Source organism: Engystomops pustulosus, chromosome 8 (genome assembly GCF_040894005.1).
Source record: "Engystomops pustulosus chromosome 8, aEngPut4.maternal, whole genome shotgun sequence".
NCBI classification, from domain to species: domain Eukaryota; kingdom Metazoa; phylum Chordata; class Amphibia; order Anura; family Leptodactylidae; genus Engystomops; species Engystomops pustulosus.
In genome coordinates this window covers 42,885,990-42,904,189 of record NC_092418.1, presented here as the reverse complement: position 1 = coordinate 42,904,189, position 18,200 = coordinate 42,885,990, and the positions used below count along the sequence as shown (strand labels likewise).

General features: G+C 36.8%; 1 protein-coding gene across 11 annotated transcripts in view; it reads left to right on the top strand.

The window, feature by feature from the left end:
- Nucleotides 1-18,200, top strand: part of RBFOX1 (RNA binding fox-1 homolog 1) — a 432,857-nt gene that overhangs the window by 271,816 nt on the left and 142,841 nt on the right. For 7 of the 11 annotated variants that reach the window (XM_072120775.1, XM_072120779.1, XM_072120772.1 and 4 more), the window contains exon 2: nt 16,487-16,731. In XM_072120775.1, the coding sequence (XP_071976876.1) occupies nt 16,487-16,731 (245 nt within the window). Of the gene's footprint in view, nt 1-3,433; nt 3,601-16,486; nt 16,732-18,200 lie in introns of those variants that run through there. The other 4 variants (XM_072120783.1, XM_072120773.1, XM_072120774.1 and 1 more) reach the window with 3 other exon arrangements.

Below are 18,200 nucleotides of genomic sequence, written 5' to 3'. Positions count from 1 at the left end.
TGAGAAACTACAGGGGTCCCAGTAACATCTGTTTTAGAGCTCAAGGTAGCCGAAAAAGCTTTAGATGAAATGCACCTGCGTATTTCAGAGATGGCTACGTGTTCAGTATTAATGTGTTTCATGAAAAATCTTATTTTTGGAAAATCCTTAGCAGAGCATAAGAACATCTATCTATCTATCTATCTATCTATCTATCTATCTATCTATCTATCTTCTGTCGGTCTATCTATCTATCTATCTATCTATCTATCATCTCTCTATTAATCTGCCAACCGAACTTCCTCTTTATCTACAGTTTCTTACAGTTTCTTCCTCTTTATCTACAGTTTCTATCTATGTCTATCAATAATGTTCTGTGTTATCCATCTATCTATCTATTTATCTATCTTCTGTCGGTCTGTCTATCCATCTTTTATCTATCTATCTATCTATCTATCTATCTATCTATCTATCTATCTATCTATCTATCTATCTATCCTTCTGTCGGTCTATCTATCTATCTATCTATCTATCTATCTATCTATCTATCTATCTATCTATCTATCTATCTATCATCTATCCTTCTGTCTGTTTTATCTATCTATCTATCTATCTATCTATCTATCTATCTATCTATCTATCTATCTATCTATCTATCTATCTATCTATCATCTATCCTTCTGTCTGTTTTATCTATCTATCTATCTATCTATCTATCTATCTATCTATCTATCTATTTATCTATCTATCTATCTATCTATCTATCTGTCTATCTATCTATCTATCTATCTATCTATCTATCTATCTAGAAAAAGAAAGTCCACAGCAGCACAGTGTCACATAAAAAACTCCTAAGAAGGGGGGGGTGCAAAGACTCACCAGTCCTGGTAGGAGACTCGCATGTACAAAATATCAAAAATTGAGGCAGCACTCCCAAGTAAAGTGAAAAAATGGAAGGGTTTATTCACAAACCGGCGACGTTTCGGTGTTTATCACCTTTTTCAAGCCCTTTTTCGCTTGAAAAAGGTGATAAACACCGAAACGTCGCCGGTTTATGAATAAACCCTTCCATTTTTTCACTTTACTTGGGAGTGCTGCCTCAATTTTTGATATTTTTTATCTATCTATCTATCTATCTTTCTGTCTGTTGTATCTATCTATCTATCTCATATCTATCTATCTATCTATCTATCTATCTATCTATCTGTCTGTCTGTCTGTCTGTCTGTTGTATCTATCTATCTGCCTTCTGCTGTGATGTGTTTCTTATTAGAAGGTTATTCAACAAATTCATTATATAAAGCCACAGAGCAGACACTGTCATCTATCTATGATATATAGATATATTTCTGGGGTGTATTGTTATTATTATTTTAGTATGATGTCTTATGTGGATAGATGTGGCTTGGCTGATGTGCAGGGGAGGAGGAGGCCACATGTTAAGGTGTTGCTGGGGTAGATGTTCTCCTCCGTTGTGTGTGATGGATACATGTAGTAATAATGGAGGGGCAGTAATGTTTAGGACATGGTGAAACATTCCTGAAGTGAGAGATGACATAACACCACCACTCATGGGATCTGCTAGTGCTGAGGGTGACAGTGATGAGTATATTACACACATTTGCCTGTGGATGTAAACATTGTGATTCCTAAATTGATGGTTTGTACCATTGCTATGGGCCGTGTATGGATTTCCTAAGATTTATTCATCACATTTACGAAAATAGACTTGAAAATGGCAGTAAACGCAGAAGGGACTCTTTAGGGGAATGTTCAGATAAGTTCTGTTCAGGACAGGGAGAATAAAGTATGTATGTAGCTACTGGCTGAGCGGAGCGTGCATATGTATATATATATATATATATATATATATATATATATATATGTTGCTATTAGCTGAGTGTGTGTATATATATATATATATATATATTCATATATATGTGTGTGTGTATATAGCTACTGGCTGAGCTGAGTGTGCACATGTTTATGTATATATGTATATGTAGCTAGAGAATGAGCTGAGCGTGCATATGTATATAGGGAGTCACAGGAACATCTCCATCTTCTAGTATGATTGGTGAACACTAAGCTTTGGGTGATCCTTGCTAGTCTATCACTGGTTATTACATTTACTAGGTGTCATTGAAGAGACAAGGCATATGCCTACTTGGTCAATCAATTCACTTCCATGGCATTTCCGAGCATTAGGGGTTTTCTATACTTAGGGAACTCCCATAGGGGCAAATAGATAGATGGGATCTGTATCTATAAGATGTTTCTGGCGTATCCTGTGCCATGAAATTCCTATTCCATTTTTTAAATTTGAGACCCATCTTTCTACAAATGATGATCCATTACCTATGGAGGGTTCTGGGAATGTTCCCATATGTTTCCCGGTATGCTTGTGTTTTGTGACACTCATTAGGCCTTAATGGTAAAATCTGTTCAATCGCTTTGGAGTTAAACCATACACATTTTTTGCACTTATTAACACCTTTTCACATCTTCCAGTTATGTCCTCCTTGCTGGATTCAGCTAATACATATATTTTCCGCCAATGTTTTAACAACTCTTTTTTTTTCACATTTTTCATCTTATTTGCTGGAATGTTAATTTTCCACTTATAAGTGATAAAGCTTTGTGTCGATCCCACATACTCTGGGCAAGATGAGTTGACCTAGATTTCTGAGTTTCAAAGGCAGCATTTTCACATGATTGCAACTGCTTTTGTGCTTTCATAATTTAGGCTTTCTGGCCTATTTCAAAGATCAAGCTTATTTGATAAAACGGAGTATCCGTAGGGCATTATGTGAATTGTATTATATTTGTGAGTTCAATTGTTTGCAATTAAGTTGATGCCATTAACGGGGGAGTATGTTCTGGAATTAAAAGTGTACGAGGTAATCTCCAGTCAACCTGGACAAATTCACTGAGCATGAAGAAATGGGACATTGCAGACAGAAGCCTTTGGCTGTTTCATGGGTCTGAGTAGTATATTGGGTGTTTTACCAAATATGTTGTACACACTGCGATCTAAATGTTGGTTAAGACTGATATAATGAAAATCCTCCACCAGTAAAATCAAAATCCAAATAAAAATTATGTCAAATTTGTTTAAAAAAACCTCTCTACTCACTTACCCAACATTTAAAATCCTGACCAAGAGTAGTATTGGATTTTGTGTTGTAGCCATATGTGCTGACTTCTTTGTGGTTCTCCATTCTGGCTCATGGTAAAGATTGCTGAGCAAGGTCCTGCCTCCAAGACATCAATAAATCCTAATAGGCCCTATGGAAAGGAGGTTGTCCTCTTAAGACAACCCCTTCAAAAATATTTTGTCAGCAGGTTTGACACGTTAATGGATTTTTGGAACCACACCAGCCAGGAACAAATAGATCTGCTTCATTCGCACAAAGATTGTCAAGGCTACATGTGTCTACACCTCTAGCTACAGCATTGGGATTATGGTTGATGGTCGAGAACAGCATTTGGACTTATGGAACTAATTTCATATCAGCACCATTCAGGTGGAGGTTATTGTAGCTGGGAAAGCCCTATTGGATGTGCAGTTATGGCCAACATTTGCCAAGTGCCTTTTTACGGACATTTTTCCCAACCTCAGGTCTGTACTGATAAGTATATATATCTATATATTTACATTTTTTGACACTTAACATGTAATATAGATTTGCTGCTATTGAGATTGCTTGTTGGTGGATTTTTGATGCTTGCTTTTACGGATGATTCAAGTTATTGTTTTGGTGATAAGCTGAATTACATTGCTTTAAATTTGTAGCTGTTTTGCATGTCATAAGAACAAGCCTTGTATTGTGTATCAGAATCTATACTTCTCAGTTGGTAATGGATATTTGACCCACATTAAGCAAGATACAGTACAGTGTCAGATGTCTGATTTATAGTACTATTATCCATGCAGAGCGAGTGGGTCGATTTGGATTATTTATAGCATTTTTATGATTTTTTTTTTCCATTTCTCCCTCATAGTAAAATGCAGTTGTTTCTACGACCCAGGTGCAATATGCTTGTCTTTTAGGAAATAGATTAACAAATTCATTTTCAAGGTCTTGATTTGTAATAGCCTCTTACAATGTTTAATTGAGCTACTAAGGATGTACTGAGGTTTTACTACCAGATGACCCTTTGGCTGAACCTTAAATGAACTGTGGGAATGGGAGGATATCTAGCCATTTACATTTGCTAATAAGTCATTTCCTAATCTATGGTTGTTATATTGTCTAAACTTAACACATTCGGGACATTATCAGGGCTTCTATGCCAGAAATAATCGCAATGACTTATTATCCCCTTTATGCCATCTCCACACCAAGGAGGTCCATTGCCTTTGCACTACCTACCTTTGCACTACCTAGACCATGAGAATGTTCACCTTGAACATTTGCCTGGTTCCTGCACAAACTACGCAAGTAAGCAGTTGGCGTAGTTTTGGCTGCCGATACACCCACTCACCTGATACATCAGGAGGCCTAAGCCTCTGGCGGCGCTGGAGGGGCGGGACATCAAACTTTCAACAGCGCACAATTAATCTCCCCCATCTACAGTATATAGCGAGGTCTACAGTAGTACACAAAGCCCACTTTTATCCAGAATATGGAGCATTATTGGACCCAATTATCCTCCAAAAACAATTCTTCTAAAAATTCCCTGAAATATTTAACATTTCTTATGAATTGAAAAGGGTACCATATGGGGCTCTAAAGATCTAGAATACTTTGGAACCATATAAAACATCAGGCCTCAGTCTATAATAACATTCTATTTGTTAGATGAATAATGTTGGCATTCCATCCATTTGTAAAGGATGAATTTGATGATATTGTTTATACACTACATATAGCATATGACCCACCAGAACAGTGTGTATTTTATCATGCCTGACTGCCATTTTCTTATTTGTTTATGGTGGGGTCTTGGAAAAAGTGACACCGGCCAAATCAGTGAAATGGACATTTAATGTAGTGTATTGATCTGCACATAAATATATTTTCCACAGTGAGCAGTATTTATTGACGTAACGATCTAAATTTAATTGCCTTTTCACCAAAAAAGCTGAGTCAGATGCTGCTGACTTTACTGTAGCTTTCGCCTGTGACTTCATTTTATCTATCCTTCAGTTTGTGTGTATATATTTATATGTATGTATGTATGTGTATATATACCGGTACATTATATATATATATATATTTCAAATTATCATGCCTTGTGTACAGGCAAGTCATTGATAATATGAACATATTAATCAATTAATGATATGTGTATAATGTTACAAATACTACTCATTTTACCCCATAACAAATGTAGAAAGGACACCAGTAGGTGAAAAATCCAGCTCACCCAGATGGGAGCAACCCTAATTCCCCTGGTCTCAGCCTCATTGAACGCAGCAGTATTCACGCCGTGAGATCTTACCCCATGTTACACAATGTTACACTTTTGATCTAGCTGTTAAAGGGAGGTTGGATCTTTGATGACCAATATCTGATGAGTGGAGTCCAACATCTAGCCCTGCGACATATAAGATGCTTGCAACTGCCTTGGGAGCCAGATTAAGGGAGATTGCACCCTTCTATGTTTACTGGGCAATGAGGGTTACTGCAGCTCAGCTCCAGTTGACATAAAATATTGTATTTCAGCATTGATTTTAGATAGAGAATATGAAAGCAATTGGTTCATGTGACAATAATCAAAAGTAATTTGGTCATGGGATTTGTGGTATTCTCCTTCCTTTGTTAAGAAAAGAGTTTACAAACGAGTGCTAGCAATTCATTATACTATTGTATATTTGTTTCAGTAGAACCACAACGTCTATAGCATTGATCTTTTTTGCAAGTATATTTATGCTGAAAAAGAATAATAGAAAACCCATAGAATGAATAATACTAAAGAATAAATAAATCTTTATATACCCTAATAGTAGCAGTGGAGGTATTATTGATGCTTTTGAAAGTCAAAGTAATAGTACTGGTAGTACTTAAGGTGTAAATGTTAGTGGTGATAGTAGCAAACCAGTTTTGTAGTAGCAGTACTGGAGGCTGTAGTAGTTGTATTAGTAGTACTAGTGGTGGTAGTAGTTGTAGTAGTGGTGTAGTAGTAGTAAATCAGTTTTGTGATAGCAGTACTGGTAATAGCAGTGGTGGCAGTAGTAGTTATAGTAGTAAACCACTTTTGTAATAGTAGCATGAGTGGTAGCGGAGGAAATTTATATTTATAGTAGGATGCCACTTTTGTAATAGTATTATAGGTAGTAGCAGTAGTAGCAGTGGTGATGGTAGCAGTAGTAATGGAGTAATAATTATATTGGTAATATGGGTGGTGTTAGTGGCAGCAGAGTCGTTTTGTAATAGTAGTCCTAGTAGTAGTAGTAGTAGTAGTAGAGGTAGTAGCTGTATTAGTAGTAATACGGGTGGTATCAGTGGCAGTAAGGTTGTTTTGTAATAGTAGTCCTAGTAGTAGTAGTAGAGGTAGTAGATATATTGGTACTAGTATGGGCAGTGTTAGTGGCAGTAAAGTAGTGTTGCAATAGTAGTCCAGGTAGTATAGTAGTATACTAGAAGTAGTTTTGAAATGAGCCTTAAACAGGCTAATAGATAGAAGTGACTATTTATATGGTGTGGGTAGCTGATCTTTCTGACACACAAGATATATCTATAGCATCTCAAAACCTAAAACTGTATAATTAAAGCAAGAACTAAATGAGCTTTTGCTTTTATAGCCCTTACACTAAAAGAACCCAAACCAGACAGTAATAATGAATTCCTGGCCACAGTGTTAAGTTTTCCAGTGAAAATAAATTTCCACTGTGATGCAGAATAAAAAGTATTTCCTTTACTGAAGCCAATTTAGTTACAATTCAGAAAAATAATTCTTTAAGTGTTATGTGCATGGGCTTGATCAAATGTGAAATTGGGAATAGTTTAAAGAATATAAACCAAAATGAATTGTGAAATACCGGTTAGGTTGTCCCAAAATAATGTATTACACTACTGAGATAGATAGATGAAAAATATCTAAAAGTTACAAGTCCAGTACCACCATAGCAATAGCACAGTTGTTTTGGGTGCATATCCCAAACCGGTCTTGACACAACAAGCAATGTATTCCAAAAACAAGACTACAATCCAGAAATTAGTGAAAAAAACGAGTGGATGCTTTATTTACCCAAATGGAACATTTCAGATCTTATTCAGAATCCTTTCTCAAGCCTTGAGAAAGTATCATGAATAGGATTTGAAAGATTGCACTTGGGTAAACAAAGCACCCACCAATTTTTTCACTAATTTCTGGAGTGCAGTCTCGTTATTTGGAATAGATAGAAGATAGATAGAAGATAGATAGATAGATATGAGATAGATATATAGATAGATAGATAGATAGATAGATAGGTAGATATGAGATAGATAGATAGATAGATAGATAGATAGATACATAGATAGATATGAGATAGATAGATAGATTGATACATGAAGATGCCTATATACTCCTCCCTCCATAGCATAAGGAATGGTATTAGACGTGGTATAATATAAATACCTATTGTTTAAGCTTTCATTGTAATGGCAATGATGTTGATGGCACAGAAGGTTGCAAAGTACCACTAAAAGTGTAGAGGTCAAGAGAAGGAGAACACATGACAGACTTCTCAATGTGACCATTTGGCTGATGGTTGACTGACCGAGCTGTCACACTGAGCCCAGGTCATGTGACTAAATGAAATCATCCTTACATTGGGCTGGTAACAGATGGAGAGGTAAATCTGTCCTTTGCATAATGGTGTAATGTGCCTCAGCTGCTCCCAGGGGGCAATGAAGGGTGAAAGATCTTTGTCCTGTAATGGTGTCTATCCTTAAAGCAGGGATGGGGGCTATCTAATCAATAATCAATACAAGTGGTAAACTAAATTCATTACGTGTCTTCCAAGGGAATGGACACTAATGTCATTTAATAAGTCATACAGACGGCTGCACTTCTGGTTTTCATAAATGAAAGATGAGCACAACTTGGGTTATTTATAGCTCTGCATATATGCATAAGGTAGGTAGCCTGAAAACATTGTATGTAAAAAAAAAATTTACTCCATCGACTTGTAATTGAGTCCTTATTAGATGGAAAGAATAGCATTTCATATATATATATATATATACATATATGTTTGTAAGACGTTCTATTAGCTATTAATATTGCAGGATTCGCTTTCCTAATTATTGCAGTTTCTCATAGGATATTACTCTCCCTGTCAAGGCCCCTGACAGCACAATTGGGCACATTTCAGCTTCATTGCGGTATAGAATCAATGAAGTGAAACTGCTATTTTACTAATTAGAGAAAGAATGAAAGAGCAGTGGCAAAACGGAAACGCATTAAGAACTTTCCATTGACAAAATTGTTGGTTTGGAGATTTGAATACAAGTATTATTGCATATAAAAGGTTGCAAATTGCTAGTGTGGAACACGAAAAAAAAAAGCCAATATCCCAAATCCCAATAGATTATATTAGAAAGCTGAGGCCGTAATTAAACACTCATTTATTTTAGATATAAAAATGCTTCCATTTTTTTCCGGTCATGTCATGATGGTTAGATAAGTGCTGGCTTTGCACTAAAGTAATGAGAGTTTAATGGCTACATTGTATGGCAGATAGTTTAGACTTCTTTTTTTTTTTCCTTCCTCTCCAAGCTTGAATACCCTTTTCTTTTAACAATTTTTCATCTTGAGTCTTGATGGAAGCTGAAAGCTATGAAAGGATCAGAAAAAGTAGGTTAACAAAGTCAACTAGGCACACTTAACATGAACAACTGTAAATAATGACACATAAGTGTTCTCAGCGCCATGAATAACTTGTTTAGAAAGTGCTGGCAACTTGGCGGCGCGCTCATTGTGAAGGCTGCTTCTTTGTAAGGACACAAAGCCAAGACTCGTGAATGAAAAACCATCGACACACAAAACAGTTTACATCAATAAATGAATATCACTTTCCTCAAAGACTTTTCACGTAGGAAATATATTGTTTTCTAGGATTTATTTGCATATAGTAGACTTTTTTGGCAGCTCACTTGGAAACGGGAAGCAGATAAATACTTTAGTATTAATGCTTTGGTTACCCAACAACTGAGAGGGTCAATTCTCCCTTAGATACGGTATGAGGCACAGTTTGTGATGACCATGAAAAGGAGCATGCATGCAACCTATCGGGAGTTGTATTATGTTACAGTTCGGGTTACCTATGCTTTGTTTATCATCTCTTCTCTGCATTATGACATCACTGTAGCATACAATACTTGTTACTGGGTGAAATATCCCTGTGCTGTGATATCATAGTGAGATACTTTCTGTATTATACCCATGCTGTAATATAATGTAAAATAACATAGGTAACATAATATAATGCAACACCATTGTATGCAATATATCTGTGTACTACAGAGACCAAATACTCTTTATATCCTCAACGCTCCTGAACTCAGGCATGGTGGAGTGTAGTTTCCTTTTGAGATTTATCTTGGGCCCTCATGAAGACAATATTCCTTTCTAACTTTCTATGTTTTATGGGATACAAGTTCTTCTCTTAGAGTACTTTTCACCATGGGCTCTACATAGCAACGTCATCACTAGAGATGAGTGGACCCGAACTTTATGTTTGACGTCCTCTATTAACAGAGAAATGTTGTTTCATGAGCAGAACAGCAGAACAGCCAATCAGTCAGCCTTAGGCCCCTAGAAGATAGGCATGGCTGCGGACACCTGGTGGATACATCCTGCCAATCACAGTCATGCATAGTTTCTAGGGGCGTAAAGGTGCAAATTCTGATGCTCTACAGTTCATTAAGCAACATGTCCATGTTTTGCGGAGCTGCTGAATGAAAGATGCCGATCCTAAATTTCCGATACTCTCATCTCTAGTCATCACAGTTGATATTATTGTCATCATTGACATCACAAACATGAACATTTTAGTCCTATCACATATAGAACAAACTACTTCTTGACCCGTGGGGAGGCACAGAGGCAAGATTTAGGGATCCAAAACAAAACAAACTAGTCCAAAGTCAGGCAAAATGGCAAATGCAGGTCTTCCAAAACTCTATGAAAGTAATGATAATAATTCTTTATTTATATAGCGCACACAGATTATGCAGCGCTGCACAAAGCATGACAAATCAGTCCCTGTCCCCAATGGGGCTCACAATCTAAACAACCTACCAGTATGTTTTGGAGTCCGCGAGGAAACCGGAGTACCCGGAGGAAACCCACGCAAACACGTAACATTTTATCAATTGTGATACAAATAACATGCACTCTAGGGAAAAGCAGCTTTCAGAGTAGACAGTTGCCTAGATTGCCATCTAATGAGATTTGCCATCAGAGTCATTAAGTGAGTGGAAGCAAAGTTTAAGGATCCAGTTTAAGACCCATACAACTAAGTGAAAAACCCAGTGGAAGTTACAGACAGACCTCTATAGAAATAATATTCCTTCATCTATATGTGCAAATATCATGCACACCACGGGTGGGACATGCTGGGGTATGTTCACACAGAGGTGTAACTTGAAGCTGCTGGGACCCAAAGAGAAATTTCCACCAAGCACCCAACTGATATATTACTTTTAGCGATGTCTCCTTAAATGGGGAAGGGATATCTTAGAGACCCTCTAAAGCTCTTAGTAAGTAGTTGTCAAAAAGCATCAAGTTACAAAAGTTTAAATAAAATTGAGGGGCTCAAAAAAGTTTTTTTCTGGCTTGAGGGTTCAAGATGAAGGGTTGTATTTTGATTTATTCACCCAGTGCACCAAAAATCTTTCTTGCCCCTGAAAAAAATGCAGAGAAAACGTTTATGGACTGCATGGGAAGAAAGCCATTTGTTGGGAAGAGATTCCGATTCACAGTAATAATGTATTTGGTAATGTACCTCATATAGCGGATGTAGATTTCATTATATATCGCCATAGATGTAATGTAGTAATGTCCTGAGTACAATTCTGGCAGGAGTAAATCAGGTCCAGATGGTGTATACTGCTGCTTAGCAAGATGACACCTTAGCTAAATACACAAATACAGGACTTGAATGCTGGGAATTACTTAGGATCTGGAATCCCCTTGCTATAAAACCTCATTTCGAGCTACTCTGCTATTTTATATTTGAGTGCTTCTAGCGCGGCTTGCTACGCACATAGGTGTAAATGTGGTTTCCACAAGCTGTCACATTTAACATAACAGAAGATAACTTAAGAAAATCTATTTCCTGGTGAAAAATCTATTTCCTCATGGCTGTTTCACATGGTAATTTTATATGCTTTATATGCGCAGTATTTTTGGCACAAAGCATCCGATTCTTTTCTATCTACTCCTGCGCAGAGTTTAACAGAATTCTCGAAACTGAATAAGGTCAAAGTCAACGTGCGCGCACATTTTTAATTTGGAAAACATAAAGGACATATGTTTGATTGCCATTTTCCTAACACTACAGGATAGTAGAATTTCATTTTTTTCCCCCTGTAACACGAACAGCATTGAATATCCTTTACCTTAATGAGCACTGAAAATGTCAGCAAACTTGTGCACCTGGAAATGTTATTAATAGAGATACTAAGGCGAAACGTATGACTTTATTACGGCAGTTACCGCTGCAGATACCGTACAGCAACTTGCTAAAATTTCTGAATCCGTGCCAACATCCATATAATATTTGTACTCAACAAAATTAGACTTGTATTTTAATATCCTAAAACTGCCAATTCATTCCAATAAAATAAAAGCATTGGAATGACTCCCATTAATACAGCTTGACGCTGGTATAACTTTTTGTAATATAATTATCGGCTTAGGTTCAGAAACAGAACATAAACTGCACACTTTATAGGACTGTGACAGTATTGGACCATTGACATCTCTGTACGTTAAAGGAAATCTACCACCAGGATCAAGGATTGTAAACCGTGCACACTAACATGCAGGTGTGTGCCCTGTCTACTTTTAGCTTCTTATGCCCAGGTTTTTACAATATCAGGCATTAAAAATTCTGCAAATGAGTCTCAGGTTATTCGGGTGCCATAGCTGTAAATTGAGCCTGGAGCCCCCGCCGTTTGCATATTAAATCCTGCCAGAGGGGGCACACATCAGCATGCAAGTGTGCTTAGTGTATCCTTGATCCTAGTGGTAGATTTTAATCATATTTGTACACGTGTGTGAATATGGTTTGTCCAAATGGCACATGCTGAGTACTTAAATGCTGAAATGCTCCCTTTCAGAGAGCCCACTCACTATTTGTCATGTAATTTGAAAAACGTATCTTAAATGTTGACTAACAAACTTGTAAATATGCCTCAGGGTGTTTCAGGCAAGTGATAAAATATGCCTCATTAATAAATGGCCTAAGATATTTTGGGTTACAGTTCACAATATGCTTAAAAGTTTTATATAATAAAGTAATGCAGTAACTTCTTGGTATGTATTACAAAAGGTTCACATAGTGTTGGTTGTACATGTTAGTTATACTGAGATGCTTTCTATATATTGATCTGGACTATGAAAAAAAAAAAATATATCATTTAGTAAGAGATAGGGGCTTATCTATAACCCAGGGCTTGCAATATAGATTCCTCATTTCAGCTCGATGCCACTATTAACAGTCAGTGGGGACATCTGCTGGACTACTAATGTAATCATATAGGATGGAGGGATCTTATACAGAAATAAAAGAAGTGTATCTCTGGGTGATATTTCTATTGCAGTGGCAGGTCGTTCTGCAGTGCTATATATCAACAATTCAAATAAGATATTTTGCTACAGTCTGTAACCTTGCTACATTAAGCAAACAGTAGGACGCTTAGGGTTCTGCTCCTTACATCTGTATAGATTATGAACAGAAAAAGGATTTGTTAACCTACAGTACGCAAGTATTTTTTCTATGTAGCATTTGTAATATTAAAGGGGTTTACTAGGTTTAGGTATGCAAATAGTATTCTACTAATGAAAAGAAGAAACAGGTACTGCTGCCCTGACTGATGGTATAATGTCCATCAATCAGTCCTTTGTGTAAAAAGTTGCAATACCAGGCTCGACAGCTGTAAAATGTATGGCACTGTTCTCATTGTTTGGACTCCCACTGATCTAATTTTGATGACTAAGAGTGCGTTCCTGTCTCCGTTTATGTATCAGTTTTGCTTCCTTCTTTTGCCCACATACATTTGCAATGCTTCCATTTCCATTTTTTTCACATCTCCAAATAAAATTGAAATCTTTAAAATTGGTCCAAAAACATAACACCTGCTTTCTCAGCATCACCAGTGTAAAAAAAATGGACCTGTCATCAGTTTTATTTTGTGGGCCCCTAAACTTCAATTGCCTTCCATGATCCACATCCTTGAAAAAATAGGACAAGATCCATAATTTTTTATGTGGAAGATCAATGGAAAACGATGTGAAAACCCCCATAGAAAAGAAAGAGCCATAAGGATAATTTACATTCCCCCCAAAAAAGTTTTGTTGGTATATTAATACTAACAAACAGAAATGTATTTGGTCCCAGAACCAATTCAGATCACATGGTCCAATCTCTGGAAACCCCTGTAATAGAACATTTGACAAGCCAAAACAAATATTGAAACTGGATAAAATAGTTAATACTGCATGCATATCAAAACAGATCTTGGTCAATGGGGAACTTACTGGACCAATGGATGACCAAAGTCATAGGCCAACTTTGCAGGATTCACAAATCAGATGTGTGGGCAGCTCAGAGTTCCTTGAATTTTGAGCTTGGTTATTGAAATGGCCCAGGCTTGGAGTGGCCCACCAGAAAACCAAAGGACCCCCTGGAGAATCCAAACTCTTAACACAATATAGACCTTTAGAAGTCCAGCAGAAAGAGAGTGGGTTCCCCAAATTATCTTATCTGGTGTGCCCATAGAACCCCAGTCTGACCCTTCCCTGGACAATATGTGACATTCAGAGAAAGTAAAATGAATATGGCATAATATCCACAGTAAATCGTGAGGAGTCACCCCCTGGAGGATCCGCAGAGAGGAGAATAATGATCAATTTCCCTTTGACTACATTTTACTCCTTCGTTTTACTGTATCTATCTTTTTAATAGAAAGAACAGTGATTACAAAGCAATAATCCAATGACTTCGCTTTACATGAAGCCCTTTCTAAATGTCATGAAATCCCTTACTTGGGGATCTGTCATTAGTACAATAATTCCATGTACGAGAATGATACATTTATTTCTATAAGAGGAATATGCATATTTTTCTGATAAGGCAAAATTAGAACTTGGATGTGGAAAAGCAATATATGAAGTCACATCTAACATCATCTCAGCCAATTCATCTGACTCGCTGACTAAGCGCTTCTGGAATTATATTTTCTAATTTAACTTGGCCGTTTCTCAAAAACATTAGAGTCTGGAGGATTCAGTGCCATAAATCTTCTGTGCTGAGAACATAAAACTGTATTCGTGGATGTGGCTTTTAGTTTTCTAGTAGATGTTTATAAGGTATAAAGTATATAGAATGTCATCAAATGGGGGAATAGCTTAACTGATATTTGTAATATTAGCTTTAAAAGGATAACTGTCATTAACAGGAAGTACAGCCATGTATGATTGAGCGATACTGGGGCGGATTTACCCGTAACACAATCCATGAAACAGCTTGTGGTCCTGAAGATGAGGTTTTGCCATACAGTGGGTAGATGAGGCTGATATTCAATTATCGAAATATCTGGATTTCTACATGAACCTTGGAGATTAGCTGATTGACCCTTTGCACTCTAAAGTCAATATTGTTTGGGATATAAAACCGAGACAAATCAAAGACATTTAATCCAATATGGAGGGTTGTATCTTTTTTCTTTGAATAAACCCTTAGGCCACAAAAAAATTACAATATTAACTTAATACATTAATGCATATGAATTAATATATGGTGATCTGTGAAGGCCATGAAAAAAACAAAGGTAACGCCTTCGAGAAATGATCATAAATTATGTCACAACTATAGTTTATTGACCTATAGTCCTTAATTTCAAATTGGGTGGGGTCCGGAACCTACCCTTATCAGCTGTTTCAAACCAGAGAAGACACCTTATAGGTGTAGTGGTCAGACCAGGCTACGTCAGATGAGCTCCCACCAATGTGAATAAAAGCTGAACTTCAGTAACTCGGTTTCCGGCACTACACAGAGAACGGAACGGTCTACTTTCTGTTCCATTATTGATTTATAAAGCTTAGAACAGTTGATTTGTTTGGGTAATGAGTGTTGTGTTTGAATATGATATTTGGTCTAATGTTGGGGTCCAAAAGGATGGCGCACACAGAGGTGAGTATAGTAAAATTTTTTATTCAAGGTCTTTAAAACACAACGCGTTTCGGGGCGTTCTACTCCTTTCTCAATTGAACAAAAGACAGATGCCGAGGAAAGTGTGGCTTCCTCCTTAGGCATGAATATGATATTTGTGATTGGTCATCAATATTTTTAGCCCAGGAAAAGTTGGTGCTCACTATTTCATTATGGTTGTACTTTAAACAAGTATTTTCAAAAAATACTATAATTATCAAGGCACAAACTTGTGAAAGGGAACTTTTAAACAATGATGTAGAATGATACTTGTAGTTTCTTTTGCATGGAAAGAATAAAATATTAAACCCTGGCAGAGCTCATATTCGCTGAGATACAATCCGATTGCCTTTGAAATATTTATGCCATCATTTAAATGTCATGCTTCAGGTTATTCACTCACAGACAAAACAACTTGTTTACCAAAGAAATAATCTATGAGTTTAAAACATAATTCTCGAATGCAGTCATAAAGGCCACATGCTATTGTAGTAATAAAGACTATGATGTACTGACGTGACTTTAGGGCTGCCACCTGGCACATGAACAACCTGCAATTTTCCTTTTCTAAGGCCTTGAGATATAATTAGGGAAAATTCAACTTGAAGTAAGATTATTCTGATGCCTATTTAAAGGGAAACCAAACATTATTTCTTTAAATACAATAAAAAAGTTTTGCTACTAGAAGTTTCATCTCATTTTATACCATGAAACTGTTCTCGGAATCCTTTACTTTGATAAATAGGTCAATATTCAAATTGAAGCAACCAAGTGCAAACCAAACCAAAGTTGTTAGTTTTTTTGAGGTTATATAGGAAGAAATTTCTATATGGCATAGAATTGTTGATAGCTGTTAGGCCTCTTTCACGCTTGCGTTTTTCAAGCGTGTGTTCTGCGTGTGCTTTTGATGTGCAGAACTTGCATTGCACTCTGACCCTGATAAATATCTCCCAATGACTTGAAAGATTTTAAGATATCAATAGAATACTCTAGAGGCTTCAACCATTTCCTAGTACTAGTTCTGTCAATTGCCAATTAACTAATGTCAATGCTAAATTAGTTCCAGTGTTTTGCATAGTCTATTTATAATATTGTTCACAAACCCAACATTAAATTTCTGCTTTTGTTTTTTAAGGGTAATCAGGAAGCTACAGCACCTCCCGATACAATGGCTCAACCTTACGCCTCTGCTCAGTTTGCTCCACCCCAAAACGGTATTCCGGCAGAATACACAACTCCACATCCTCACCCAGCTCCAGACTACACAGGCCAGTCCACAGTTCCAGAGCACACGTTAAGTTTGTACACCCCGGCTCAGACACACTCTGAACAGAGTGCTACGGATTCAAATGCACAAACTGTCTCTGGCACAGCAACAGTAAGTCTATAAAGAATGATAGTATTGTGTGTATTCCTGAATAATATGTATCTTATGTTTGGCTAATCTTTCAGAACACTGGTCATCATAATAGTATAAAGAGGAAGGACAGAGTTTTGGCATACAAGGCATGCTTTTGCCAGAAATTGTGACCCTGTTGCCGATGTTGCATCTCCATTTTTGTGATCGGGCAGGGTCCTGTTGGGATGTCTTGACTGCCACTTTTATTATAACCTTTGCTAGAAGACTGGTGACTTGGTCTGGCATAGATTTTAATATATTAGCATAAATTCCAATCCTGGCATGTTGCCAAATGGGTGTGCTGATCATTAATATTGGCGCACAAAGCGCTAGTTGTAATACATTGACCGATAGTCCTTCTTTTATATTTCCCATTTCTTTATTTACTTGCTGACTTTGCCTTTGTCCTTAATCTGTTAATATTTTGTAATTAGAAAAACATACCTTAGTCCATATTAGAACCACAGTACCTAGATAGTCCTCTGTCCTAGTGAACCCACCAGATCCAACTGAGCCACAGTAAATAAAAGCGATTAAATATCCAAGTACACCCAAGTAAAGGTGAAATTTATCTGGCAGGAACAGGGTATGATGTAGATTAAAAACTATTTTGGAACATATATTAGCCTATATTTTTTAGAGGAAAATTGGTCCAGAATTTGAATAGAAAATACACTTGTACGTGGTGCAGGCTAGTCATGCTAGAGGATAGACATGGAGCGTATTAGGAAGCTCTAATATCTACTACTGCTTCCAACCACTTCTCATTTGTCCTACTTCCTAAACTGCAAAAGGGCTTTTTTCTTTCCACAAAGCAGTCAGTTCCTCTGTATGATATGTTAAATATATTTTCCTTATCCAATAATTTATTTTACTGATAAAGACAGATTCCTAATTCTCTGTGCTTTAGTGTCTGCGGGATTCAAATATCTTTTCTAAGCACCAGGTATTAAGGCAGCGGGGGGTAGCGCAGCATAAAAGGAGTCACATCAAATCACAGCAAAGTATCTTTTCTTGTCATTGCCTTTGGTATTTGCTTTCCATGCAACTTACCTTTGTAAAATAGTGTTTCATATTTTGACTCAGCAGATGCATTTTTACTGGGCTTATGCTGACGACTAATTTCACTTATCGTAAATGGGGCTGATAGATGATGAAAGAAAAAATATTGTCTTCAAGAAGTCATAGGAAAAGCTTTTTAATGCTTTTTTTTTGTTGAATGTCCAACCTTGTTTTTTCATCACCTGTATCACTACTAACCAGAAGAAAAGGGAAAAATATCTTCCCCCAAAAACTTCACATGGAATTTTTTTCTGAAGGGCTGCAGAATGTAATAAAATTCCCTAAAGCAGCTTTTAATTCAATCAAATTAATAGAGGTGATGTAGAAAGAAGAGTCATTTTACTGATAGGGGTAATCCAGGCACTCAAGTGAAAATCGAGTTTTCCCT